The following is a 27,679-nucleotide window of genomic DNA, read 5'->3' as shown; positions in this document are numbered from 1 at the left end:
GCAGGTTCGAGAATATCTAAGGAACCTGAAGGTGCACAAGTCCATGGGACCTGACGAGATGCATCCATGGGTCCTGAGGGAACTGGCGGATGAAGTTGCCAAGCCACTGTCCATATTTGAGAAGTTGTGGCAGTCTGGTGTGGTTTCACTATGACTGGAAGAGGGGAAATGTAACCCTCATTTTTAAAAAAGGAAACAAGGAAGACCCAGAGAACTATAGGCCGGTCAGCCTCACCTCTGTGCCTGGCAAGGTCATGGAGCAGATTCTCCTGGAAACCATGCTAAGGCACATGGAAAGCAAGGAGGTGACTGGTAACAGCCAACATGGCTTCACCAAGTGCAAATCATGCCTGACTAATTAGGTGGCCTTCTATGATGGAGGTACAGCATTGCTGGACAAGGGACGAGCAACTGATGTCATCTACCTAGACTTGTACGAGGCATTTGACACTGTCCTGCATGACATCCTTCTCTCTAAACTGGAGAGGTGTGGGGTAACATTAGCAGGGCTGCATGTATGCAGGAGGGGCGGTCCGTGGCGATTCACGCACTGGACATGGATGAGTCCACAAGTGCAGGGGGCAGGTGCGTCCACGTACGTGGTGGGCACGGATAAGTCCATGGGCGCAGGGGCAGGTGCGTGGTGGGCACGGATAGATCCATGGGCACAGGGGGCGGGTGCGTTCGCGTGCATAGAGGGTGTACAGGTATTTAACCCTGTGTTGCGCAGCATTAAATTGAAGGCTTAGCTTGATGGTATCCGTGTGATCCCCTGCTTTCCCTGGGGCGGGGCTCCGGTGCGTCCTGGGTTGGTTTGCTGGCAAGAGAGCCAGCAGAGAGGCACGGATTTGATGGACGGACCACTCAGTGGATAAGGAATTGGCTGGATGGCTGCACTCAGAGAGTGGTGGTCAACGGCTCAATGTCCAAATGGAAACAGGTGACGAGTGCCATTCCTCAGGGGTCCGTATTGGGCCCGGCCCTGTTCAACATCTTTGTTGGCGACATGGACAGTGGGATAGAGTGCACCCTCAGCAAGTTTGCCAACAACACCAAGCTGTGTGGTGCAGTTGACACACTAGAGGGGAGGGATGCCATCCAGAGGGACCTGGACAGGCTGGAGAGGTAGGCCCATGCCAACCTCATGAAGTTCAACCAGGCCGTGAGCTCAGGTGAGCTGAGAATTAGCAGCTCTTGAGGACAATCTGGCATGCAGGTTCATCTGTCCCCTCCATCTCCCCCACCAGGGCCTCCGTATTTTTCAGCAAAAAGAATGATGGAGATTTCTGCCCCTGCATAGAATACAGGGGGTTGAATGATACAATGGTTAAAAAGCGTCACCCTCTTCCTCTCATCCTGAAGCTCTTGGTACGTCTGCAGGAGGCTCGTTGGTTCACAAAGTTGGTCCTGAGAGGATCCTACAACTTGCTCGAAATCCATCAGGGGGATAAATGGAAAATTGCTTTCCACACCAGATAAAGCCACTATGAGTATCTTGTGATGCCATTTGGTCTCTGCAATGTTCCAACCACCTTCCAACATTTTATAAATGATGTCCTGAGGAACTTGCTTGATAACTCTGTCATGGCATACCTGGATGACATACTGACTTTTTCAGCCACTCAAGAGGCTCACGTAGACTATATGCAGGAAGTCTCAAGTGACTTGCAACAGAAGCATCTCTATGCCAAACTGAATAAATACTCCTTTAAGAAAATGAAATGAGTATTCACTACGGTTCCATTCCTAGACTACTCAGATGGCCTTTCGCTAAAGAAGTGGATGCCTTAGATGGAGCCGTAGGGGTCATCCTCTCTCAGAAGGTCAGCCCTAAGCGGGAGCTCCACCCCTGTGCCTTTTTCTCTCAGCAGCTCGCTCCCACTGAGACAAATTACAACATCTGGGACAAGTTGCTCCTGGCAATCAAAGCTGCCTTTCACCTCCTCAAGGGGGCAAAAGATCCAACAGTGTTGCTGACCGACAACTATAGCCTGGAATACTACTGAGGGATGACGTGTCTCTCTCCCAGCCTTGTCCTCTAGGCCTCTTTCTTTTTGCACTTTCACTTCATTTTTACCTAATAGAATAGCAAGGCCAATGCCTTGTCATGGAAGGGGGACTCAGACACTTCATCACCACCACAGTAGAGGATGAGCTCACTGCAGTAGTTAGAGAAACCACTGCAAATGGTGCACTTCTAGCAAGGCATTGTGCTGGCATAGCCTAACTCAGCCTGCAAAAAAAAGGACAGCTCCCTGTATTGGGGAAAGAAGCTCTACATCCTGCAGAGACTGCTGCAAGCACAGGTACTCCATCAATGCCACCATGTACCTGCAAGCAGATGCATGGGCTGATGGAAGATACAACACCTGATTACCTGGACCTACTGGTGGCCCACAGTATGGGCCACAGTCCGTGGACTTCATAGTAGACCTGCCCCTCCTCCCCTCTCGCAGGGCAACACAGCCATACTACTGAACACCTGTGTTCATACCAAAAGGCCTCTGCAAGGAACACAGGGTCTCTTGCAGACCCTCCTCACTCCTAACCAGCCTTGGCAGTTGGTGTCCATGGAGGTCACAGTAGACCTGCCCCCCTCACAGGGCAACACAGCTGTCCTAGTGACTGTGGATCTCTTCACTAAGATGGTGTGTTGGATTAATTTAGTGAGAGGGGGCTATGGTGGCAGCTTCTGTAAGGAACTGCTAGAAGTAGTTTCCCCTTTGTTCAGTGGACTCGGCCGGGCCTAGGGCGGACTCACTGCTGGCCAGGGCCAAGCCAATTGGTAGCAGAATGTTCCCTGATAACACCTCTGCGATAATGTATTTAAGAAGGGGGAAAACAGGGAAAAAAAAAAAGAAGAGAAGATATGAAGAAGCTGGAGCAGGGGCAGAGAGGGGGAGGCGCGAGCCTTGTGGGCCTTGCGGTCCTCATCCTCTGGCCCCCCATTCCCTCTTCCCCGCTGAGCCGCTCGGGAGGGGGAAGGAGGTAGAGATAATGTCGAGCCTGGGAAGAGGGAGGGGTGGGGGGAAGTTATCTTGTTCTCTGTCTCATTATCCTGCTAGTTTTAGGAATAAATGAATAGTTTTCCCCAAGTCAAGTCTGTTTTGCCCGTAACAGTAACTGTAAGGATTTCTCCCTGTCCTTATCTCAAACCTTGAGCCGTTTTTCCTTATATTATCTCCCCCTGTTCTCTTGGAGGGTGGGGGGAGTGAGAGAGAGACTGTGTAGTCTGGTCCCGATCGGGGGCTGAACTACGACATTGCCCTTCATTTTTAACTCTTTCTTTTTTTTTTTTTTTCCCTCATAGAGCAGTTCTGCTCTTGCTTCTTCTCATCAATAATAGTGTGAGAAGTTACAGGCAGTGCCATGAGGGATGTCTGGATTTCATATGGAGCTAAGGAGGAGACACATAAGGGGAGCATCAGGGGCCTTTTGGGGAGTGGAATCTTGCAAGGCCAGCAGTGCTTGGGTAACTGTATCAGTAATATATGGTCATGAATGCCTTGGAACTGGTATCAGAAATATCAAATTTGGGTACAGATGTAGAAAAACTGAAGCCAATGGGGAAAGTATGATTAGAGGTGATTGTTTATATGGGAGAAGAGGGGCATTAAGTGAGGGAATCCACACGACCATCTCTTGGCAAAATGGCTTGGATATCAATAGCTGATAAGAGAGGAATGTGAGTGTAAATAGTGTGCATGAATATAATAGAATCATAGAATCATAGAATGGTTAAGGTTGGAAGGGACCTTCAAAGGTCATCTACAAGGAGCAGGGACATCTCCAACTAGATCAGGTTGCTCAGAACTTCATCCAACCTGGCCTTCAATGTTTCCAGGGATGGGGCATCCACCACCTCTCTGGGCAACCTGTTCCAGTGTTCCAAAACCCTCAGTGTAAAATTTTTTTTCCTAATATCTAATCTAAGTCTACCTCCCTCTATTTTGAAACCATTACCCCTAGTCCTGTCACAACAGGCCCTACTGAGCAGTCTCTCCCTGTCTTTCCTGTAGGCCCCCTTGAGGTACTGGAAGGCTGCTATAAGGTCTCCCCGGAGCCTTCTCTTCTCCAGGCTGAACAGCCCCAACTCTCTCAGCCTGTCCTCATAGGAGAGGTGCTCCAGCCCTCTGATCATCTTCGTGGCCCTCCTCTGGAATCTCTCCAACAGATCCACGTCCTTCTTATGTTGGGGGCTCCAGAACTGGACACAGTATTTCACGTGGGGTCTCACCAGAGCAGAGTAGAAGGGCAGAATCACCTCCTTTAACCTGCTGGCCATGCTCCTCTTCATACCGCCCAGGATGCATTTAGCCTTCTGGGCCACAAGGGCGCATTGCCTGCTCACGTTGAGCTTCTCATCCACCATCACTCCCAAATAACCCAAACTGTTTGAGAGAGTGTTTGCCCAAAAGCTGATGAGGCTGAAGAGGAAGTTTGCTTAAGATGACCATGAGACAAATTAAGCAGTAGCCAGTGAATTAGAAAGAGACTTTTGAAAAAAAAAGGTGTCACCTTGAAAATAAGTATAAAAGAAGCATGAAAATTTGTAACAGTGGGGAGAAAGAAGTGGGAACAAAGCAGGAATCAGAACCCGGTTTGACACTGCCAAAAGTCACCCTGCAGACATCATGACCTTTGCCTAGGCCTGACAGAGCAACCTCCCTCTGGGACGCTATGAGTAGTTGGTCTAGTTTCGGCAGGGATAGAGTTATTTTTCCTCTCAGTAGCCAGTGTGTTTTGGATTTCGGATGTGAAGAATGTTGATAAACACCCTGATGATATGAGTTGTTGCTAATGAGACCAAGGACACTGTCCAGCTTTCCAAGACTCGCTAATGTGCAGATGCAGGAAGCTGGGAGAAAAACAGATGGAATAATTGACACAAACTGGCCAAAGAGAGTATTCCATGCCATAAACGTCATGCTCAGTATATAAGTGGGGGTTGTCCATGGGAGGGGGCATCCATCTCTGGCATCTTTTGCTCGCTGGCATTGTTCCCTCTACCTTGCTGGCTCCCTTTTGCTCCTTTGCTTGCTGCTCGGTTTTGTTTCCATGATCAATGCTCGGGATGGGCTGTATTGGTCGTTGGGATATTGGGTGGTGAGAAATCATGCATTATTCATTTTGTATATTTTAGTATTATTGTATTCTGTTATTATTGTACTTTTCCTTTGCTATTCTAGTAAACTGTCTTCATCTCAACCCATGAGTTTTCCTTCCTTATCAATTTCTCTCTCCCATCCCACTGGGGAGGGGGAGGGTGAGCGAGAAACTGTGTGGTGACTAGTGTTAAACCACCACAGTCTTTTTGGCTCCCAACATGAGACACGGAGGGGCCTCACTAGATTAGTTGGCAGATTGTCAGACTTTAATCTGAGAATCCAAGGTTCGAGCCCCCGGTAAGTCCCAAAGGCTTGAGATAAGGACAGGTTTGAACACAGTGTGTTGAAAACAGATTTGTTAAAAGCATTCACTATGTGGGTTTGGTCATCGCTGGCCACAATGTTGTTTTATTTGCTCTCGGAGTTGTTTTTAGAGCTGTATTGGGCAGCACCCTACTTGCTGCTGTTTGTCAGTGTTTATGCGTGACTTATCTTTTCTGGGATTAAAAGTATTGTTCTTCTATGCTATGTAGCACTGGCTTGTTTGGTGAGATCACTGGTAATGGGATCAGTTTCATACTTGTATTCAACAGCAGTGGGCAGTGCGCAGAGTGAAGCAGCAGCAGAGGCTCCATCCAGATATTTTGGGAGCCATCTCATGGGTGTTGTTTGGAATTATACCTCTTGTTTTGGTTGGGGAAGCCAGGTAGCAGGGGGGGACATCTGTTTACAGCTTCCCCCACTTTGCCAAGCTAATTTCAACAGCTTTTGAGAATTTTGAATACCCTTGGGATACCTGAACCATTGTGTGCATATTGGCAGGTTTCTTGCAGCTATCTCAGATCTTGATCTTGATATTAAATTTAAATAACTGTTTAAGAACACTGTGGCTGCCATAACCCTGGCAGCAGGCATTGTGGATACTCCAGTCCCAACTACAGACACTGTGGCTACTCCAATTCCTGCTGCAGATGCTGCAGTCACTTTAGTCCCCATGACAGGCAACGCAGCTATCCCTGATTCCCACTAAGGCACTGAAGTTACTTCAGCCCCTATGGCAGGCACTGTGGCTACCCCAGTTCCCGCTACAGCACTGTGATTGCTTCAACCACCACAACAGGCACTGTGACTACTCCAACCCCAGCAAGCAGCACCGCAGATGAACCAAAAAAACAACCTGTGCCAGTATCAGTTGCCCCTGTACAGAAGAAATACACAAAAAAAAACAGTTCGCATAGTGAAAGACAATGAGGAACCAGGAACATCTCAAGAACAGGGAGAGGCAGAAGCAGAGGATGTCATCCAATCCCTATCCCTAAGTGAGCTGCGAGATATGTGAAAAGATTTCAGCCATAATCAAGGAGAGCAACTTGTCACCTGGTTGCTCCGATGCTGGGACAGCGGGGCCAGTAGCCTGGAATTAGAAGGCAGGGAAGCCAGGCAGATGGGATCCCTGTCTAGGGAAGCAGCCATTGACAGGGCGATTGGAAGAGAGTCAGCAGCCTGCAGCCTCTGGAGGCGACTCCTGTCAGGCGTGAGAGACAGATATTTCTTCAAGGAAGATAGAATATGCCACCTAAGCAAGTGGACCACCATGGAGAGAGGTATCCAGTTTCTGAGAGAATTAGCTGTTTGGGAGCTGATTTATCGTAACCTGGATGACCCACGGACATCCGTGGATCCAGATGAAATTGAATGTTCCCGACTCATGTGGCAGAAGTCTGTACAGAGTGCACCATCCTCGTATGCAAACTTATTGGCAGCAATGAGTTGGAAGGATGATGAAGCACCACCGGTACGTGCAGTGGCTAACCAGCTCTGACAATATGAAGACAATCTCTCTTCCCCGCTACGGACCTGTGTTGTGGCTGTGGAAAGACTGACTGAAAGATCTGAAAGCCTTTCTGAAAAACTGTTTGAAAAACTATCCCAGGAGTTCCAGAAATGCGAAAACAATAGGTCTTAATCTCCAGCTGCACAGACCAGTATCTCAGCTATTAGAAGACCTCCTCCTGCTCAAGAAAGACAGTACACGTGTCAAGGTACCCTGTGGTTTACCTTGCGTGACCAAAGAGAGGACATGAGGAAGTGGGATGGGAAACCTACCTTGGCCCTAGAGGCACAGGTAAGTGAGTTGTGAGGAAAAACAATGGCGAACAGAGATTCTCCCAGGAAAATCGCCGCTCCAGTCTCCAGTGGGCAGTTCCCCAGACAATGTAGAAGGGCTGATCTCATCTCTGATCCTATGGAAAGGACTTCTGATGCATATTCACCAAAAGTGACTAGAAAATATGATAAACAGGACTAGAGGAGCCCTGCCTCCAGCCAGGCAGAGGAGAGGGACAACTGAGTTTACTGGACTGTATGGATTAAATGGTCTGGCACATCAGACCCACAAGAGAATAAGGACATAATAATAAGTGGACACTGGTGCACAGTGTACCCTAATACCAACAAGCCATAAAGGGGCAGAACCCACTTGTATTTCTGGAGTGACAGGAGGATCCCAACAGCTAATTGTACTGGAGGTTGAAGAGAGTTTAACTGGGAATTAGTGGCAAAAGCACCCCATAGCGACTGGCCCAGATGCTCCATGCATTCTTGGTATAGATTACCTCAGCAGCAAGTATTTCAAATACCCAAAAGGGTATGGGTGGGCTTTTAGTATAGCCACCGTGGAAAATACATAAATTAAACAGATGTCTGCCTTGTCTGATCTCTCGGAAGACCCTTCCGTTGTGGGGATCTTGAGGGTCAAAAAACAACAGGTACCAATCACTACCACCGTGGTGCATAGGCAGCAAATTCGCACCAACTGAGACTCCATAATCCCCATTCATAAACTGATTCGTCAACTGGAGAACCAGAAAGTGATCAGAAAGACTCACTCACCCTTGAACAGTCCCATATGGCCAGTGAGAAAATCTAGTGGAGGGTGGAGACTAACAGTAGACTATCATGGCCTGAATGAAGTTACGCTACCAGTGAGTGCTACTGTGCCAGACATGCTAGAACTTCAGTATGAACTGGAGTCCAAGGCAGCCAAGTGGTATGCCACCAGTGATATCACCAATGCATTCTTCTCCATCCCATTGGCAGCAGAATGCAGGCCACAGTTTGCTTTCACTTGGAGGGGTGTCCAGTACACCTGGAATCGACTGCCCCAGGTGTGGAAACACAGCCCCACCACTTGCCATGGACTGATCCAGACTGTACTAGAAAAGGGTGGAGCTCCAGAACATCTGCAATACATTGATGACATCATTGTATGGGGCAACACAGAAGCAGAAGTTTCTGAGAAAGGGGAGAAAATAATCCAAATCCTTCTGAAAGCGGTTTTTGCCATAAAACAAAGCAAAGTCAAGGGGCCTGCACAAGAGATCCAGTTTTTAGGAGTAAATGGCAAAATGGACGTTATCACATTCCAATGGATGTGGTCAACAAAATAACAGCTATGGCTCCACCAGCTAACAAAAAGGAAACACAGGCTTTCTTGGTCCTTGTGAGTTTCTGGAGAATGCATATTCCAAATTACAGTATGGTTGTAAGCCCTCTCTATGAAGTGACCTGAAAGAGGAACGATTCGAAATGAGGCCCTGAGTAATAACAAGCCTTTGAACAAATTAAACAGGAGATTGTTCATGCAGTAGCCCTTGGGCCAGTCCAAACAGGACAAGATGTTAAAAATATGCTCTACATCACAGCTGGGAAGAACGGCCCTACCTGGAGTCTCTGGCAGAATGCGTCACAAGAGACTCGAGGTCGACCCCTAGGGTTTTGGAGCCGGGGATATAGAGAATGTGAGGCCCGTTATACCTCAAATGAAAAGAGATACTGGCAGCATATGAAGGAGTTCAAGCTGCTTCAGAAGTGGTTGATATGGAAGCACAGCTCCTCCTTGAACCCTGACTGCCAGTGCTGGGCTGGATGTTCAAAGGGACAGTCCCCTCTACACATCATGCAACTGATGCTACATGGAGTAAGTGGGTCACACCGATCACACAGCGGGCTCAAATAGGAAATCCCAATTGTCCAGGAATCTTAGAAATAATCATAGACAGGTCAGAAGGCAGAGATTTTGGAATGCCACCAGAGGAAGAGGTGACGCATGCTGAAGAGGCCCCACCGTACAATAATTACCAGAAAATGAGAAGTGACATGCCATGTTCACTGATGGGTCTTGTATTGTAGGAAAACATCAAAAGTGGAAAGCTGCTGTGTGGAGTCCTACACAAGGAGTCGCAGAAGCCACTGAAGGCCATTCAGGTGAAAGCCATCCAACTAGCTTTAGATATTGCTGAAAGGGAATGATGGCCTGTGCTTTATCTCTACACTGATTCATGGATGGTGGCAAATGCTCTGTGGGAGTGGTTAAAGCAATGGAAGCAGAGCAACTGGCAGCGTAGAGGCAAACTCACCTGAGCTGCCACACTGTGGCAAGATATTGCTGCCTGGTTAGAGAATCTGGTTGTAAAAGTACGTCACGTAGATACCCACGTACCCAAGAGTCGAGCCACTGAAGAACATCAAAACAACCAGCAGGTGGATCAGGCTGCTAAGATTAAAGTTTCCCAAGTGGACCTAGACTGGCAACACAGGGGTGAACTATTTTTAGCTCGGTGGGCTCACAACACCTCGGGCCATCAAGGAAGAGATGCAACATACAAATAGGCTCGTAATTGTGGGGTGGATTTAACCATGGACACTATCACACAGGTTATCCATGAATGCAGCAATTAAGCAAGCCAAGTGGTTAAACCCTAAATATGGAGAGGCCTGGCAGACTGATTACATTATACTCCAACAAGTCGCCAAGGCAGGTGCCATGTGCTTACAATGGTGGAAGCAACCACTGGGTTGCTAGAGACATCTCCCGTACCCCATGCCACCACCTGAAACGCTATCCCGGGCCTAGAGAAGCAAGTTCTCTGGTGACATGGCACTCCAGAAAGGATTGAGTCAGACAATGGGATTCATTTCCAAAACAACCTCATAGACACCTGGGCCAAAGAGCATGGCACTGAGTGGGTATATCACATCCCACCAGCTTCTCGAAAAATTGAACAGTACAATGGCCTGCTGAAAACTACACTGAAAGCAATGGGTGGTGGAACCTTCAAAAATTGGGATAAACATTTAGGAAAAGCTACTTGGTTAGTGAACAGTCGAGGATCCACCAATCGAGCTGATCCTGCCCAATCAGAACTTTTACATACTGTAGAAGGGGATAAAGTCCCTGTGGTGCATGTAAGGAATATATTGGGGAAGACAGTCTGGGTTATTCCCTCCTGGTCAAAGGCAAATCCATGCATGGGATTGCTTTTGCTCAAGGATCTGAGTGTACTTGGTGAGTTATGTGGGAAGATGGGGAATTCCGATTTGTACCTCAAGGAGATCTGATTTTAGGTCAAAATAGCCAATTATTTGAACTGTATATAATAATTTCTGTAGTTATTATATGTCATATCAAAGGTATTGCAACAAGAACCCCCCCGATCAGTGAAGAATGAGCTTCAATGAAACCAAGTGACATGCAGAAGTGATGCGGAACCAGAACTGGCATTCAACAACTTCCTTGAGATAAACATCTTCAACTCGCAGACCATGGACATGATACACTAGCCATGCAAGATGTACCAACTGCGAGCTGCAGATGCAGCATGCAACAACCCCAAACTACATACCATCTCTCTTGCCCTGAGAGACTGTTATGACAGATGGAGCCCAAAGTCCTGGACTAAATGAACTTAACACACTTTGGAGGCATAGCCCATAGACTGAGGGAATGATATCAGTTTGTATACATATAAGCATGACGTAGATGGCACGGAATAAGGGATGGATACTGTCCTGGTTTTGAAAGGGATGGAGTTAATTTTCCTCTCAGTAGCTGGTGTGTTTTGGATTTCGTATGTGAAGAATGTTAATAAATACACTGCTGACATAGAATCATAGAATCATTAGGGTTGGAAGGGACCTTCAAAGGTCATCTAGTCCAACCCCCCTGCAAGGAGCAGGGACATCCCCGACTAGATCAGGTTGCTCAGAGCCCCGTCCAACCTGGCCTTGAACGTTTCCAGGGATGGGGCATCCACCACCTCTCTGGGCAACCTGTGCCAGTGTTTCACCACCGTCATTGTAAAAAATTTTTTCCTAATATGTAATCTAAATCTACCTCCCTCTATTTTAAAACCGTTATCCCTCGATTTTTCACAACAGGCCTGTCATAGTTCAGCCCCGATCGGGACCAGACTACGCAGTCTCTCTCTCACTCCCCCCACCCTCTGAGAGAATAGGGGGAGATGATATAAGGAAAAACGTCTCCAGGTTTGAGATAAGGACAGGGAGAACATCCTTAAAGTTACCGTTAAGGGCAAAACAGACTCGACTTGGGGAAAACTATTCATTTATTACTAAAACTAGCAGGATAATGGGACAGGGAACAAGATAACCTCCCTTCCCCCCCCCTCTTCCTGAGCTTAACAGTATCTCTACTACCTTCACCCCCCGAGCGGCACAGGGAGGAAGAGGGAACGGGGGTTGCGGTCAGTTCATCACGCCTTGTTTTACACTGCTGCTTCATGGTCGGGGGAAGAACTCCTCGCATTCCTCCCCTGCTCCATTGAGGGGTCCTTCGTGAAACTGCTCCGGTGTGGGTCATATCTTCCACGGGGTGCAGTCTCTCCAGAACAGCTGCCCCAGCGGGCCCTCCACGGGCCACAGCCTCCTTCAGGCATCCACCTGCCCCAATGTGGGGTCCTCCACAGGCTGCAGGTGGATCTCTGCTCCTCCATGGACCTCCATGGGCTGCAGGGAGACAACCTGCTCCACCATGGTCATCACCACAGGCTGCAGGGGAACCTTGGCCAGGAGCCACATTACTCCTCCCTCTCCTTCTTCACTGACCTTGGCGTCTGCAGCTGTTCCTCTCACAAGAAAAGTTCTTCACAACAGGCTGGCAGATGCCTCTCAGAATCTCTTCACATCATCCATCTCATCTCCTCTCCACTTCTTGCAGCCGGGCCGGGCCCAGTTGGGCCCAGTCTGCTGCCTGGCAGGAGGCCAGAGGGTGAGGCCTGCAAGGCCCATGAGGCCTCCGCCTCCCCCTCTGCGCCTCTGCCCCTGCTCAGCTTCTTCACATCTTCTCTCCCTTTTTTTTTTTCTGTTTTCCCCTTCTTAAATACGTTATCACAGAGGCGTTATCACAGAACATTCTGCTACCAATTGGCTCGGCCTTGGCCAGCAGCGGGTCCACCCTAGGCCCGGCCGAGTCCACTGAACAAAGGGGAGCAACTTCTAGCAGTTTCCTACAGAAGCTACCACCTTAGCCCCTCCCTCACTAAACAAAACCACAACAAGGCCCTACTGAAGAGTTTTTCCCCATCTTTCCTGTAGGCTCCCTTTAGGTACTGCAAGGCTGCTAGTTCAGTTGTTGCTAATGCCACCACACTGCCTCTAGTGCTGTGAAACCGTGCCCTGTTGGTGAGGTCATTGCTTGGCCTGTGTTGTGGCTGCCCACAGCTTCTGGCTCGCCTTCCTTGCTGCTCCCTGACAGGTGTTTCAGTACCTAAGGCAGTCTCTTAAAGGTTAAAAAGTGACCCCACTTGATGAGTAGGTAGTCTAAATGATCAATTTAAGGTTGGCAGGGCTTTAGCAATGATAAAGGATGCCCATTCATGTCATCATGCCATTACACACTAGCTTACATACATGGTCAGTTCTGCTCCCTCTCATTTCTTATATGAGAGAGGATAGGAAATTGTCACGGAACAGTAAGAGTGACTGCTTTGTGAGGGAGGTCAAGCTGGGAGACAAGGGTGACAGCAAGGCAGGTCAGGGCAGTGACCTCACTTACAAGGTGTGCAGCTCCACTCTCATAGTGCAGTGAGGGCTGGCTGCTCCCTAAGGGAAGAGGACCCAGGAGCTGAGCATGATAACAAGGCCAGCAGAAGCAGTGACGTTGCCAGCAAGGGCCCAGTCCCACAGTACCTGAGTAAGGCAAGCAAGGCAGGCCCGGGGATGGTATCCGGATTCAACCAAAAGTTCCAATTGCCAGGAAAGTCTGTGGTGATGAGGTAGGTCTGAGGCCAGGCTGGGAAGTCTGTCCCCAGGTGAGGGCCTTCATCAGTGGGGTTCTCATAGTTTATCCCTGCTCGGGACAAAGCTACGCGGTCTCCCACTCACTCCTGCCACCCTCCGAGAGAACAGAGGAGAGAAAATATAACAAAAAGCTCATGATTTGATATAAGGACAGGGAGAGTTCATTGAAGTTACTGTTACGGGCAAGAAATAACTCAACTTGGGGAAAACTATTTCTTTATTACTATTAATAAAATCAAAGCAGGATAATGAGAAAGAGAACAAAAAAAAAAAACTTCCTCCCACCCCTCCCTCTTCCCAGGCTTAATTTCATTTCAATTTCAATTATTTCTACCTCGTTCCCTCCCTCCCCGAGCAGCACAGGGGGGAATAGGGAATGAGAGTTGTGGTTAGTTCATTACATGTCGCTTTACACCGCTCCTTCTTCCTCAGGGGAAGAACTCACATTCCTCCCCTGCTCCAGCGTGGGGTCCCTCCCACGGGCTACAGTCCTTCATGAACTGATCCGGCGCAGGTCCTTTTTCGCATGGGGTGCAGTCCCTCCAGAACCGGCTGCCCTAGCGCAGGCACTCCACGGGCCAGAGCCTCCTTCAGGCATCCGCCTGCCCCAATATGGGGTCCTCCATGGGCTGCAGGGTGGATCTCTGCTCCTCCGTGGACCTCCATGAGCTGCAGGGGGACAACCTGCTCCACCATGGTCTTCACCACGGGCTGCAAGGGAATCTCAGCAGGAGCAACATTACTCCTCCCCCTCCTTCTTCACTGACCTTGGCATCTGCAGTCATTCCTCTCACAAGAAATTCTTCCCAATCAGGCTCAGGCAGACACCTCTCAGGTTCTCTTCACATCTCATCTCCTCTCCACTTCTTGCAGCCGGGCTGTGCTGAGCTGTGCCCAGATGGCCACCCCACAGGAGGCCAGACGGTGAGGCCTGCAAGGCCCACAAGGCTCACGCCTCCCCCTCTCTGCTCCCACTTCAGCTTACTCACTTCTTTTTTTTTTTTCTTTCCTGTTTTTCCCCTTCTTAAATACGTTATCGCAGAGGCGTTATCAGGGAACATTCTGCTACCAATTGGCTCGGCCCTGGCCAGCAGCGGGTCCGCCCTAGGCCTGGCCGAGTCCACTGGACAAAGGGGGAACTAGTTCTAGTAGCTTCTTACAGAAGCTGCCACCGTAAGCCCCCTCACTAAATAAAACCAACACATTATCTATTCAACTACAAAGAGCAACTGAAGAGTTTTTAATATTGGATTCAAGTCACTTACATAGTTAAATATGTCTACATTGTTGCTTTTAGACACGACAGCTACATTTTGCTGCATGTCATTGCATTTCACTGAATTGAGGCTGTACTGAACACCAAGTTATCATTATTATGTCTGTTATCAGCCACTGTAACTGAAACAGAATTACTAGACATATCCTCATAAAAAAAAATATAATATGTTAGGCCTGAATTGCCTTTCAACTGCATATAGGCAAATCCAGGGCATTTTCAGTAGTGTTTAATACACTGATACCAACAGAAAAATCAGGACAGATGACGAGATGATGGCATATGCGTGCGCATCTCCAGTTGTGTGTATGCAAGTGTGAGTGTCTTCCTCTGCGTGTATGTGTATATGTATGCATCTCAGTGTCTCCTTCTGTGAGAGTGTACACATGCATGTCTCCCTGTGTGTGAGTACGCATCAGTATCTACCAATGTGCATGTGTGTACATGCACAAGTATCTCCGTGTCCACATGCATACTCATGACTGTCTCCCTATATATGTATGTATGTATCTGTCTCCCTGTGTCTGTGTAGAATCTTAGAATCATAGAATGGTTAGGATTGGAAGGGACCTTCAAAGGTCACCTAGTTCAACCCCCCTGCAAGGAGCACGGACATCGCCAACTAGATCAGGTTGCTCAGAGCCTCATCCAGCCTGGCCTTGAATGTTTCCAGGACAGGGCATCAACCACCCGTCTGAGCAACCTGTTCCAGTGTTCTACCATCCACAGTGAAAACAATTTTTTTTCCTAATATCTAATCTAAATCTACCTCCCTCTATTTTAAAACCATTACCCCTAGTCCTGTCACAACAGGCCCTGCTGAAGAGTCTGTCCCCGTCTTTCCTGTAGGCCCCCTTGAGGTACTGGAAGGATGCTATATGGTCTCCCTGGAGCCTCCTCATCTCCAGGCTGAACAGCCCCAACTCTCTCAGCCTGTCCTCATAGGAGAGGTGCTCCAGCCCTCTGATCATCTTTGTGGCCCTCCTCTGGACCCTCTCCAACTGGTCCATGTCCTTCTTATGTTGGGGGCTCCAGAACTGGACACAGTACTCCAGGTGGGGTCCCACCAGGGCAGAGTAGAGGGGCAGAATCACCTCCCTCGACCTGCTGGCCACATTCCTCTTGATGCAGCCCAGGATGCGGTTGGCTTTTCAGGCTGCAAGGGTGCATTCCTGGCTCATGTTGAGCTTCTCGTCCACCAGCACTCCCAAGTCCTTCTCCTCAGGGCTGCTCTCAACCCATTTTCTGCCCAGCCTGTATTTGTGCCTGGGATTGCCACAACCCAGGTGCAGGACCTTGCACTTGGCCTGGTTGAACTTCATGAGGTTGGCACGGGCCCACCTCTCCAGCCTGTCAAGGCCCCTCTGGATGGCATCCCTCCCTTACAGTGTGTCGACGGCACCACACAGCTCGGTGTCACTGACGAACTTGCTGAGGGTGCACTCTATCCCACTGTCCATGTCACCAACAAAGATGTTGAACAGGGATGGGCCCAATACAGACCCCTGAAGAATGCCACTCGTCACTGGTCTCCACCTGGACGTTGAGCCATTGACCACCACTCTCTGAGTGCGGCCATCCAGCCAACTCCTTATCCACTGAGTGGTCCGTCCATCAAACCCATGTCTCTCTAGTTTAGAGAGAAGGATGTCGTGTGGGACAGTGTCAAATGCCTTGCACAAATCCAGGTAGATGACATCAGTTTGTCATCCTTTGTCCACCGATGCTGTCACCCCATCATAGAAGGCCACCAAACTGGTCAGGCATGATTTGCCCTTGGTGAAGCCATGTTGGCTGTCACCAATCACCTCCTTGCTCTCCATGTGCCTTAGCACGGTTTCCAGGAGAATCTGCTCCATGACCTTGCCAGGCACAGAGGTGAGGCTGACCAGCCTGTAGTTGCCCAGGTCTTCCTTGTTTCCCTTTTTAAAAATGGAGGTTATGTTACCCCTTTTCCAGGTAGTGGGAACTTCACCAGACTGCCACGACTTCTCAAATATGATGGACAGCGGCTTGGCAACTTCATCCGCCATTTCCCTCAGGACCCATGGATGCATCTCATCAGGTCCCATGGACTTGTGTACCTTCAGGTTCCTTAGATGTTCCCGAACCTGCTCTTCTGCTATAGTGGGCAGTTCTTAATTCTCCCAGTCCCTGCTTTTGCCTTCCACAGTTTGGGTGGCATGTCTAGAGCCCTTATCGGTGAAGACTGAGGCAAAAAAGTCACTGAGCACCTCAGCCTTCTCCATGTCTTGGGAGTTGGTCAAATACTGGAACAGGTTGCCCAAAAAGGTTGTAGTATCTCCATCCTTGGAGGTGCTCAAGGCCCTGAGCAACTTGATTTAATTAGACTTGTTCTGAGCAGGAGGTTGGACTAGATGACCTCTGGAGGTCCCTTTCAACCTAAATTATTCTATGATTCTATGAGTGGCCATGTGTCTGTGCGTGTAAGTGCATCTCTGTGTCTATCTCTGTGGACACTGCTTATATGTTTAGCTGTTTCTGTTCAGTTACTCACAAAATTTGAAGAGGGTTTAATAATATAGTCTTGATCATGATATTTTACCTTTTTTCAAAAATGGAAAACTTCACTAACTAACAGGATTTTCAGCAACATCCTGATTCCACAAATAGGTGCATGACTCATTCTCTGGTAGCAAATATTTAAATGCACTAAATAGATTTTCACAGATCCAAGATGGTCTTTTCCCAGGGTAGAGGGTGAGATAGGAATCATTTCCTCTCCCCCATCTACACACTACCTGATTTGGTCTGTAAAATATCTACATTTTCTTAACACTAGATTAATCACAGATCATAATACACATACACTTTATATAAGTTTGAAATTATAACTAACAATGAACTTTCATCTACTATGAGGATCCGAACACACTGTGAAGCCTAATGCTGTGGTTTAACCCCAGTCAGCAATTGAGTACCACGCAGCTGCTTGCCCACCCTCCCCCTCCCCAGCAGGATGGGGGAGTGAATTGGGAAGAAAGGAAAACTTGTGGGTTGAGATGAAGACAGTTTAATAGGATAGCAAAGGAAGATGATAATAATAATAAAATATAGGGATAATAAAATATACAAAACAAACAATGCATAATTTCTCACCACCCAATTACCGATACAGCCTGTCCCCAGCAGTGATCACGGAAAGAAACTGGAAGCAGTCATGGAACGATCCTGAGCTGCGAGAGAAGGAGCGAGAGAGCTGCCCACTGGCCAATCCCCACTTATATACTGAGCATGACGTTTATGGCATGGAATACTCTCTTTGGTCAGTTTGGGTCAACTGTACCGCTTATACCCCTCCCAGCTTCTTGCACCTTAACATTAGTGAAATCTGGGAAGCTGAGAAAAGTCCTTGGTCTCTTTAGCAACAACTCATAACATCAGTGTATTATCAACATTCTTCACATACCAAATCCCATACTAAATCCAACACACAGCAAATACTGGGGGAAAAATTAGCTCCATCCCAGCCGAAACCAGGACATCTAACCATTTAATTTTGGTACCCAAAGGAGCTAAACTCTTTGAACAAACTGGTCCTAAGTGTTCCAAATGTCATAGTTGCAAACAAGCTTTTCTGACTGCAACATCATCTCTAACAGAGATTGCTCAAAAACAGAATGTTTAGCACAGGATCTGCATTAATGAAGAATAAAACTTTTGAACAACCCACCAAAGCTCCATCCCTTTTTAGACAAAAGACAAGAAAGAAAGTGAACTCCCCCTAATCTAATGGCAAGATCATGGTACACAGTTACCAGGACTGTGATGAACTGAACAAGAGATAAAGGTTCTATTTCTTTACTGTATCTAAGAGTTTCCAAGTCACAGGCAATGTAAAACCTTTTATTTCACAGCAATACAATAAGTCAATTTTATGATGAGATTATCAGAAGTGTGGGAAAGCTAGGAGATGATTTGAGATCAGACTTCAATCTGAGCTGTTCAACTACACCAGGAATGTCCAATTTCTAAACAGCAGAATTGAAATTAACTTTTGTCAAGTAAAACTTCTCTTCCTGAGATCACTTGTATCTGGAGAAGATTTTTTTTTTCCTGTTAAATATCATCTTTTGTGAAAGGCCCACATAACTGGGGAGGAGAGACAGCTATATAAGAAGTGATCTCCAATACACATACACAGATATTTCTGCAATATGTAAACCAATTCAAATGTAAAAATTATAATTCTTTCTAAATTTTTAACATGGTATTCCTTTAAAACATTTCCAACCACAAATTCCAAGGGAAAGTGGTGAATCCTGTTGTGTATAAAATATATCTCATTTTAGAGTAAGATTTCTAACAATGTAAACATCCATACTACAGACTTCCATAAGTCATCTAATTAACTCCCCAAGACATAAGCACGGTTACAAATATATTCTAGGAAAGGACTAATTAGTCTATTTCTCCACACTCCAATCTCAAAGAATGATCTCTCATTGTTTGCTGTGCTCCCTGCACCAATGCATAATTACTGACTTCATATATAAAAAACGTATGTTATAGATATGGTTACTATATGTATTTATATAGTTATAGATATAGAGTTTTAATATATATAAAATAGTTATTATTGTCATATGCAAACAATGGTGAAAAAACATCTAAAACCCCAATTCTGAAAGGACAGTTGTGTTTAAAATTTAATCATGTGGGAAATCCCAATGCAGTCTAGAACTCCCACATTTAAACATAAACACATAAACTTAAGTGTTAGGGTCTCAGTCTTGAAAACATCATAGCTCCAAAATAAAAGTGAATTGAGTGATCAAAAGCTGTTCTTCAGAGGGACATCCTCATGTAACCATTTTTAACAGGAAATTGACCTGACACTTAAAAAATCAGGTGTCAAATGGCCAATATACAGAGATTATTAGGAAGAAAGATAGGGTTTCCATAAGATTATGTTTTCCCAGAATTTTTGAGTTACGAACATATACAAGAATTTAATAAGTCATATCAATCTTAATAATAATTTCAAAAGATGCTGACAGTAAAGAAAAAAAGTAGTCAATCAGCTAGGGGCTGCTTTGGATTTATATACACATGTAATTTTGGAACTGAATGCCACTCCTGAAGGACTGTAAGTTTCCCCACAAAATAAATAAAATCAAACACATGATGCTTACAAAAGTGTATCAGTTCACTTTCCAATACCAATAAAGCCAAAGGGCAGTAAGAAGGCAAGCAGCCAGCTACTCATTAAGGAAATAAATAAGAGTACATCACTCATACACTTATGCTATCTACTACATTTATCAACAGATTAGCTGTATTAGGGGGTTGTTTCTTTACCAAAGAAATCAGAGCTAACCATAGACAGTCACTGAATCTCACATAATATTTTGGAGGATCAGCTAAACAGAGTAACTACAGTCAAAGTTATACAGCCCTGGTATTATTCAGAATACAACAAAAGTTCATATGATAGTACAGACATATTTAAAGGTAATCTCAAATTAGAAAAAAAACAACATTATACCAACAGGTTAGGAAATACAAAACCAGCACTGATACTATATTAACAATGATTATACTAAGAACAAATGTGCCCTCTCAAATTTAACTACAGCATTTCTTCTCCAACAGCATAATTTATAATGACACATCTGATGCTAAGAAAAAAAAAAAATATGAAAGATCTCAAAGGATGGAATAACTTTAAATGCTTCTATCCTAACACCTAACTCGGGCTCTGTGGCAAGACCCATGCGCCCCTTTGAGCCACACGGAGCAAGAGAGTTCAGAAACTTTCTCCAGCAGTCCAGTCCACTCAACGATTCCAACACCAGAAATACAAGGAGAGAATACACAGAGAAGGAAATGGCTTCTCAACACAGTCCTGAAGACTCCACAAACCCCTGGTCTTGGTGAGTCTGTTTCTCTTCCCCCCCCCCCCATACACTCCAAAGTTTCAGCTGTTCGCCAGGAGGTACAAAACTTGAACAAGAGCCCCAACAAGTTGATTTGTTTGGGTATAACCCTAGCAGAGTTTTTTCTCAGTCCCTTTTCCGGGAACCCCGACTTCTCCCCCGTGTGCGCTGCTGCTTTCATATCACCCCCGGGGACTCAGCATCCTCCGGGCCGCGAGGTGACCACTCAAGGTCACAAGCTCTGACGGCAGAGACACCCCAAAGGAGATGGAGGGCGATACCACGACTCTGGTCTCTCCCCCATCCCCGCGTGTTTTACGGCCCGGCGCCCAGACACCCGTCGTGTCTTCCCGTGAGGACTCATACCCGGCGGGGCGGGCATAACTCCACTGAAGTGTTGCGAAGGGTGTCGACTTCTGGGACCTTTAAGGGAGAAGATGAACAAAGGGGTAGTCCGGGGGGGGGGGGGGGGGGGCAAGAAAGAGGGAATAGCCTTCTCCGCCCCAAAATACTTCCCCGCCTCACACGCACCGCTTACCTGACATAGGGGCTCTGGTGCCCGGGGCGGCGATGTGTCTGCCTCTGCCCTGGCTCTGATTTCCTTGCTCCGGGAGGCTCGGCCTACGTAGGGGTGGTGGCGGCTGCTGCTGGCAGAGGGTGGGGGAAGGCGGCTGCTGGAAATGAGCGGCTCCCCCGTTCATGGCGAAGCTGAGGAAGCTGGAATGGATTCGGGGGAGCTCCAAGAGGAGGAAGGGAGCTAGGGAGGAGGCGACAGCTGCGGCAGCGATGGGGAGAGGGGGAGGAGCAGAAGGCAGGGGGCGACAGCACAGGAGGAGCGGGGAGGGAGACGGCGGAAGGAGCCACCAATCTGCTGGTTGAGCCCAGCTCTCCTACCCGCTTCTCCCACCTGGCGAAGGGGATCCGATCGATCTTCAACGCCGTCCTCCCTGGACTTTGCGGATTCCCGGTCGTGGTTCTGCGGGCAGGCGGAAGGAAAGAGGCGGGAGTGGCGCTGCACAGCGCAAGGTTGCGAGTTGGCGGCGATCGGCATCACTTCCCCCCGCCCGCCCCCAAGCAGTTATCAGCAGACGGGGTCCCAACTGCCCAGACAGCGCACGAGGGGTGGTGGGCACGGCCACAAACTTCCTTTCGGTCTCCTCTCCCCTGCGAAGTAGCAGCGGTGGGGCAAAGGGGCTGCCACCGCTCGTTGTCCCCCGGTACGGGCTCAGGGGCACTAGGCGGGGGCTGAGCCTGCTAGCTCGGCAGGGGATGCGATTAGCTGTGTCTCACGGCTCAAAGGGCTAGGGCTCAGTGCAAGAGAGAAAACAAAGGCAGCATAGAAGGCTATTATACCTCCCCCCTCCCCCCCGCCTCCGCCCTGGAAACAATAACAGCACTACGCCAGGGGAGCGAAAGAAAAGGTATCCGAATCAGTGAAGTCCGTACCCCCTCGCCCTTCCATCTCGGGGACTTCCTCTGCCGTCTTGGCCTCCCCTCGTAGTAGACGGCAAGGTCCACTTCTCAATCCCGGCCCTGACCGGAAGAGGGGGGTGATTCCCCGCGGGTGCCTGTTCATGTTTTAGATCCGCCTTTGTGTGTGTGCGCTTTCCCCTCTCCCAGTGTAGGAAAGGGGCAAGTCCTCTATCCCCTAACGCTGGTCTGGCTGCTCTCAGGAAAAAAAGTTGCTTCCTTACTCCTCTGCCATCGGTCTCACTAGCCCAGTAAAAATTATACACGGTGAAAAAGAAGAGTTCTCAGCTCGCAGCCAGCCCTGCATCTTCCTGCTTCCATACCAACTCTGTCCACTTGGATCCCAAGGCAGCAGAGGGGGGCAGTGCCTTTCTGGAACACCAGCTCTCGCACAGGACAGAACGTGACAACTAGGGGAGGGCCTCATCCCCACCAGACACACAAACTTTTCTCCCCTTGTTTTGTTCTCCCCTCTCCTTCATTTTTCCACTTCTTTTCCTTCCATCCCACTCCCATTGCCAGCATTGAGCTGCACGAGCGGGTCTCAGCCCAACCACCTTGGGTATCTCTTGGCCATTGCTGGAAGGGGAAAGCTGTTCTGCATCATACAGCACTTGAGATGCTAGGGCACATCCCTCTCCCAGGCCTTGTTCCCTCCTTTCCCCAGACTCTACTTGCCCCCAGTCCCAGCAGCGGCAGTGACAGATGTCTCAGAAGTCAAGAGCCTGATGCTGAGCTCAGGCAGAGTTCCGCTCATCTTTTTTTTCCCTTCTCCTTTAAAAAGCTTATGACCAAAGCATACAAGCAATGGAGGGAGGGCAGCCCCACATGGATTGCCACATGTGCACACAGAAAATAGAAAGCCACTAGATAGCAGTACTGCCTGTACTGCTAGGCATATACTGGAGCATCTCAATATCAGGAAAGGCTGAGAGAGCTGGGGCTGTTCAGCCTAGAGAAGAGAAAGCTCAGAGGGGCTCTCATCAATGTATACAAATATCTGAAGGGAGGGTGTAAAGAAGACAGAGCCAGGCTCTTTTCAGTAGTGTCCAGTGACAGGACAAGAGGCAATGGACACAAAGTGAAACACAGGAGGTTCCATCTGAACATCAGGAAACACTTCTTTACTGTGAGTGTGACCGAGCACTGGGACAGGTTGCCCAGAGAGGTTGTGGAGTCTCCCTCCCTGGAGATAATGCAAAAGCCATCTGGACATAGTCCTGGGCAACTGGCTCTCAGTGGCCCTGCTTCAGCAGGAGGAGGTTGGACCAGAAGACCTCCAGAGATCCCTTCCAACCTCAATTATTCTATGATTCTATGTATGTGTGTGCACACACACGGCTATAAACTCAACAGGGAAGGCTTGATAGACTTTTCCAGCCCTGGCTCCTTGCCATCCATGCACTTTCAATTAAATGAGCCTTTGTCTTACCAGGGTGGCCCTGGTTCCTGGGAGATCTGCACAAAGCCAGGAAGTCTCTGCTTGCAATAAATATGCAGCAATCAATTATGTTGGAAAGCCCTGAGCAGACCAGACAAATTAAACCTGCAATCATCATTGCCCCCTTTGCACTGTTTCATTGATTAGGACTCAAGTATGTCCTTTATGCTCCAGCTACCCCTAGTTTCTCCCATTGCTCCAATTCAGAAGCACCTACAAGCATCTCCACACCTTCCTCCCTGCCCCCCCTCGCCCTCCCACATGCAGTGAGTTAGCAGGGAGCTGCAGGAAATGTCTGTAACTGCAAAGGCCTCTTCAGCAACAGGACTGCCTTTCCAGTGATGTATTTCTCTCCCTCTCAGCCAAATGCTTTGTGGGCGGGTGTGGTGGTTTAGCCCGGATCACCACACAGTTTCTTATTCACCCTCCCCCTACCTAGTGGGACAGGGGAGAGAAATTGGGAAGAAAGGAAAACTCGTGGGTTGAGATAAAAACAGTTTACTAAAAATACTAAAAACTACAAAGCTAACAGGATATAAGGATATTAATATCTACAAAATATACAAAATGAACAATGTACAATTTCTCACCACCCGATGTCCGAATGACCGACGCAGCCCGTCCCGAGCAGCGATCACAGGAACAACACCGAGCAGCAAGCAAAGGGGGGAGAGCAAGCTAGCAAGGTAGAGGGAACGATGCCAGCAAGCAAGAGAGAAGAAAAGAATGCCAAGGGTGCCTGAACGGATACCCGACAAGAATGTCCGAAAAGAAAAGGAATACCAGAAAATGATGCCCTCTCCCATGGGCAACCCCCACTTATATACTGAGCATGACGTTTATGGCATGGAATACTCTCTTTGGCCAGTTTGGATCAATTATTCTGTCTGTCTTTCGCCCAGCTTCCCGCATCTGCACGTTAACGAGACCTTAACGAGACTTGGAAAGCCAGACAGTGTCCTTGGTCTCATTAACAACAACTCGTATCATCAGAATGTTTTTATCAACATTCTTCACACACAAAAGCCAAAACACACCGGCTACTGAGAAGAAAATTAACTCCATCCCTGCTGAAACCAGGACAGTATCCACCCCTTATTCCATACCATTTACGTCATGCTTATAGATATACACACAGATATCACTATCTCAATCTATGAGCTATCCCTCCAAAGTCTATTGAGTTGATTTGGTCCATGACTTTGGGCCCCATCTGTGATAGCAGTCTCTCAGGGCAGGAGAGATGGTATGCAGTGTGAAGTTGTTACATACTGCATCTGGAACTCGTAGCTGGTACCTCTGGCGCGGCTGGTGTATCATGTCCATGGTCTGCGAGTTGAAGATGTTGATCTCGAGGAAGTTGTTGGTCGCCAGTTCTGACTCCATCACTGCTGCACATCGCTCGGTTTCATCAAAGCTTGTTCTTCACTGTTGAGTGTGATTCTTGCTGCACTACCTCTGGTAGAACATAAAAGAACTACAGACATGATTATATCCAGTTCAAATTATTGGCTATTTTCACCTAGAATCAAATCTCCTTGAGGTACACATCGGACTTCCCCATCCTCCCGCATCACCCACCAAGTACATCCAGGTCCTTGAGCAAAAGCAATCCCACAGATGGGTTTGCCTTTGCCCAGAGGAGGAATAACCCAGACTGTTTTCCCCAACATATTCCTTACATGCACCACAGGAACTTTATCATCATCTACAGTATGTAAAAGTTCAGATTGGGTAGGGCCAGCTCGATTGATGGATCCCCGAGTGTTGACTAACCAAGTGGCTTTTGCTAAATGTTTGTCCCAGTTTTTGAAGGTCCCACCACCCATTGCTTTCAGTGTAGTTTTCAGCAGTCCATTGTACTGTTCAATCTTTCCAGAGGCTGGTGCATGATAGGGGATGTGATATACCCACTCAATGCCATGCTCTTTGGCCCAGGTATCTATGAGGTTGTTTCGGAAATGAGTCCCATTGTCTGACTCTATTCTGTCTGGAGTGCCATGTCGCCAGAGAACTTGCTTCTCAAGGCCCAAGATGGTGTTTCGGGCGGTGGCATGGGGTACGGGATATGTCTCTAGCCACCCAGTGGTTGCTTCTACCATTGTAAGCACATAGCGCTTGCCTTGGCGAGTTTGTGGGAGTGTGATGTAATCAATCTGCCAGGCCTCTCCATATTTATACTTCAGCCATCATTCCCCATACCACAGAGGCTTTAGCCGCTTGGCTTGCTTAATTGCAGTGCATGTCTCACAGTCGTGGATAACCTGTGCAATGGTATCCATGGTCAAGTCCACCCCTCGATTACGAGCCCATTTGTATGTTGCATCTCTTCCTTGATGACCTGAGGTGTCATGGGCCCACCGAGCTAAAAATAGTACACCTCTGTGTTGCCAGTCTAGGTCCACTTGGGAAACTTTAATCTTAGCAGCCTGATCCACTTGCTGGTTGTTTTGATGTTCTTCAGTGGCTCGACTCTTGGGTACGTGAGCATCTACGTGACGTACTTTTACAACCAGATTCTCTAACCGGGCAGCAATATCTTGCCACAGTGCGGCAGCCCAGATGGGGAACAGAGCATATCGCCTCTCATTTTCTGGGAGGTTGTTGTATGGTGGGGCTTCTTCAGCACGTGTCACCTCTTCCTCTGGCGGCATTCCAAAATCTTTGCCTTCTGGCCAATCTGTGATTACTTCTAAGATTCCTGGGCGATTGAGGTTTCCTATTCGGGCTCGCTGTGTGATCAGTGCAACCCATTTACTCCACGTGGCATCAGTTGCATGATGTGTAGAGGGGACCTTCCCTTTGAACATCCAGCCCAGCACTGGCAGTCGGGGTGCCAGGAGGAGCTGTGCTTCTGTACCAATCACTTCTGAAGCAGCTCGAACTCCTTCATATGCTGCCAGTATCTCTTTTTCAGTTGGAGTATAGCGGTCCTCGGATCCTCTATATCCCCGGCTCCAAAAGCCTAGGGGTCGACCTCGAGTCTCTCCTGATGTTCTCTGCCAAAGACTCCAGGTAGGGCCATTCTCCCCGGCTGCGGTGTAGAGGATGTTTTTAACATCTTGTCCTGTCCGGACTGGCCCAAGGGCTACTGCATGAACAATCTCCTGTTTAATTTGTTCAAAGGCTTGTCGTTGTTCAGGGCCCCATTTAAAATCATTCCTCTTTCGAGTCACTTCATAGAGAGGGCTTACAATCATACTGTAATTTGGAATATGCATTCTCCAGAAACCCACAACGCCAAAGAAAGCCTGTGTTTCCTTTTTGTTAGTCGGTGGAGCCATAGCTGTTATTTTGTTGACCACATCCATTGGAATGTGACAACGTCCATCTTGCCATTTTACTCCTAAAAACTGGATCTCTTGTGCAGGCCCCTTGACTTTGCTTTGTTTTATGGCAAAACCGGCTTTCAGAAGGATTTGGATTATTTTCTCCCCTTTCTCAAAAACTTCTGCTGCTGTGTTGCCCCATACAACGATGCCATCAATGTATTGCAGGTGTTCTGGAGCTTCACCTTTTTCTAGTACAGTCTGGATCAGTCCATGGCAAATGGTGGGGCTGTGTTTCCACCCCTGGGGCAGTCGATTCCAGGTATACTGGACACCCCTCCAAGTGAAAGCAAACTGTGGCCTGCATTCTGGTGCCAAAGGAATGGAAAAGAACGCATTGGCAATATCGATGGTGGCATACCACTTGGCTGCTTTTGACTCCAGTTCATACTGAAGTTCTAGCATGTCTGGCACGGCAGCACTCATTGGTGGTGTAACCTCATTCAGGCCACGATAGTCCATTGTTAGTCTCCATTCTCCATTAGATTTTCTCACTGGCCATATGGGACTGTTAAAGGGTGAGCGGGACTTGCTGATCACTCCCTGGCTCTCCAGTCGACGAATCAGCTTGAGGATGGGGATTATGGAGTCTCGGTTGGTGCGATATTGCCGCCGGTGCAGCGTGGTAGTAGCAATTGGTACCTTTTGTTCTTCAACCTTCAGCTTTCCCACAACGGAAGGGTCCTTTGAGAGCTTGGGCAAGATGGACAGTTGTTTATTTTTCTCTGTCTCCATGGTGGCTATACCAAAAGCCCACCGGTGCCCTTTTGGGTCTTTGAAATACCCACTCCTGAGGTAATCTATGCCAAGAATGCATGGAGCATCTGGGCCAGTCACTATGGGGTGCTTTTGCCACTCATTTCCAGTCAAACTTACTTCAGCCTCCAATACAGTCAGCTCTTGGGATCCTCCTGTCACTCCAGAAATACAAATGGTTTGTGCCCCTTTATAGCTTGATGGTATTAGGGTACACTGTGCACCAGTGTCTACTAGAGCTTTATACTTCTGTGGGTCTGATGTGCCAGGCCATTTAATCCATACAGTCCAATAAACTC

General features: G+C 47.9%; 1 protein-coding gene across 1 annotated transcript in view; it reads right to left on the bottom strand.

Moving 5' to 3' along the window:
* The window catches only part of LOC147596588 (E3 ubiquitin-protein ligase RNF38-like), a 254,090-nt gene extending 233,080 nt beyond the window's left edge, over positions 1 to 21,010 (bottom strand). Inside the window, exon 1 of the mRNA XM_086769690.1 lies at positions 20,923 to 21,010. Coding sequence (XP_086625816.1) covers positions 20,923 to 20,929 — 7 coding nt within the window. The 5' untranslated portion in view covers positions 20,930 to 21,010. The remainder of the gene's footprint in view (positions 1 to 20,922) is intronic.
* Positions 21,011 to 27,679: the final 6,669 nt, after the last annotated feature.

The sequence above is a fragment of the Chlamydotis macqueenii genome, chromosome W, assembly GCF_036417535.1.
Source record: "Chlamydotis macqueenii isolate bChlMac1 chromosome W, bChlMac1.mat, whole genome shotgun sequence".
Lineage (NCBI taxonomy): Eukaryota > Metazoa > Chordata > Aves > Otidiformes > Otididae > Chlamydotis > Chlamydotis macqueenii.
Note: the sequence above shows the minus strand (reverse complement) of the source record. Positions and strands in the feature narration are given on the sequence as shown.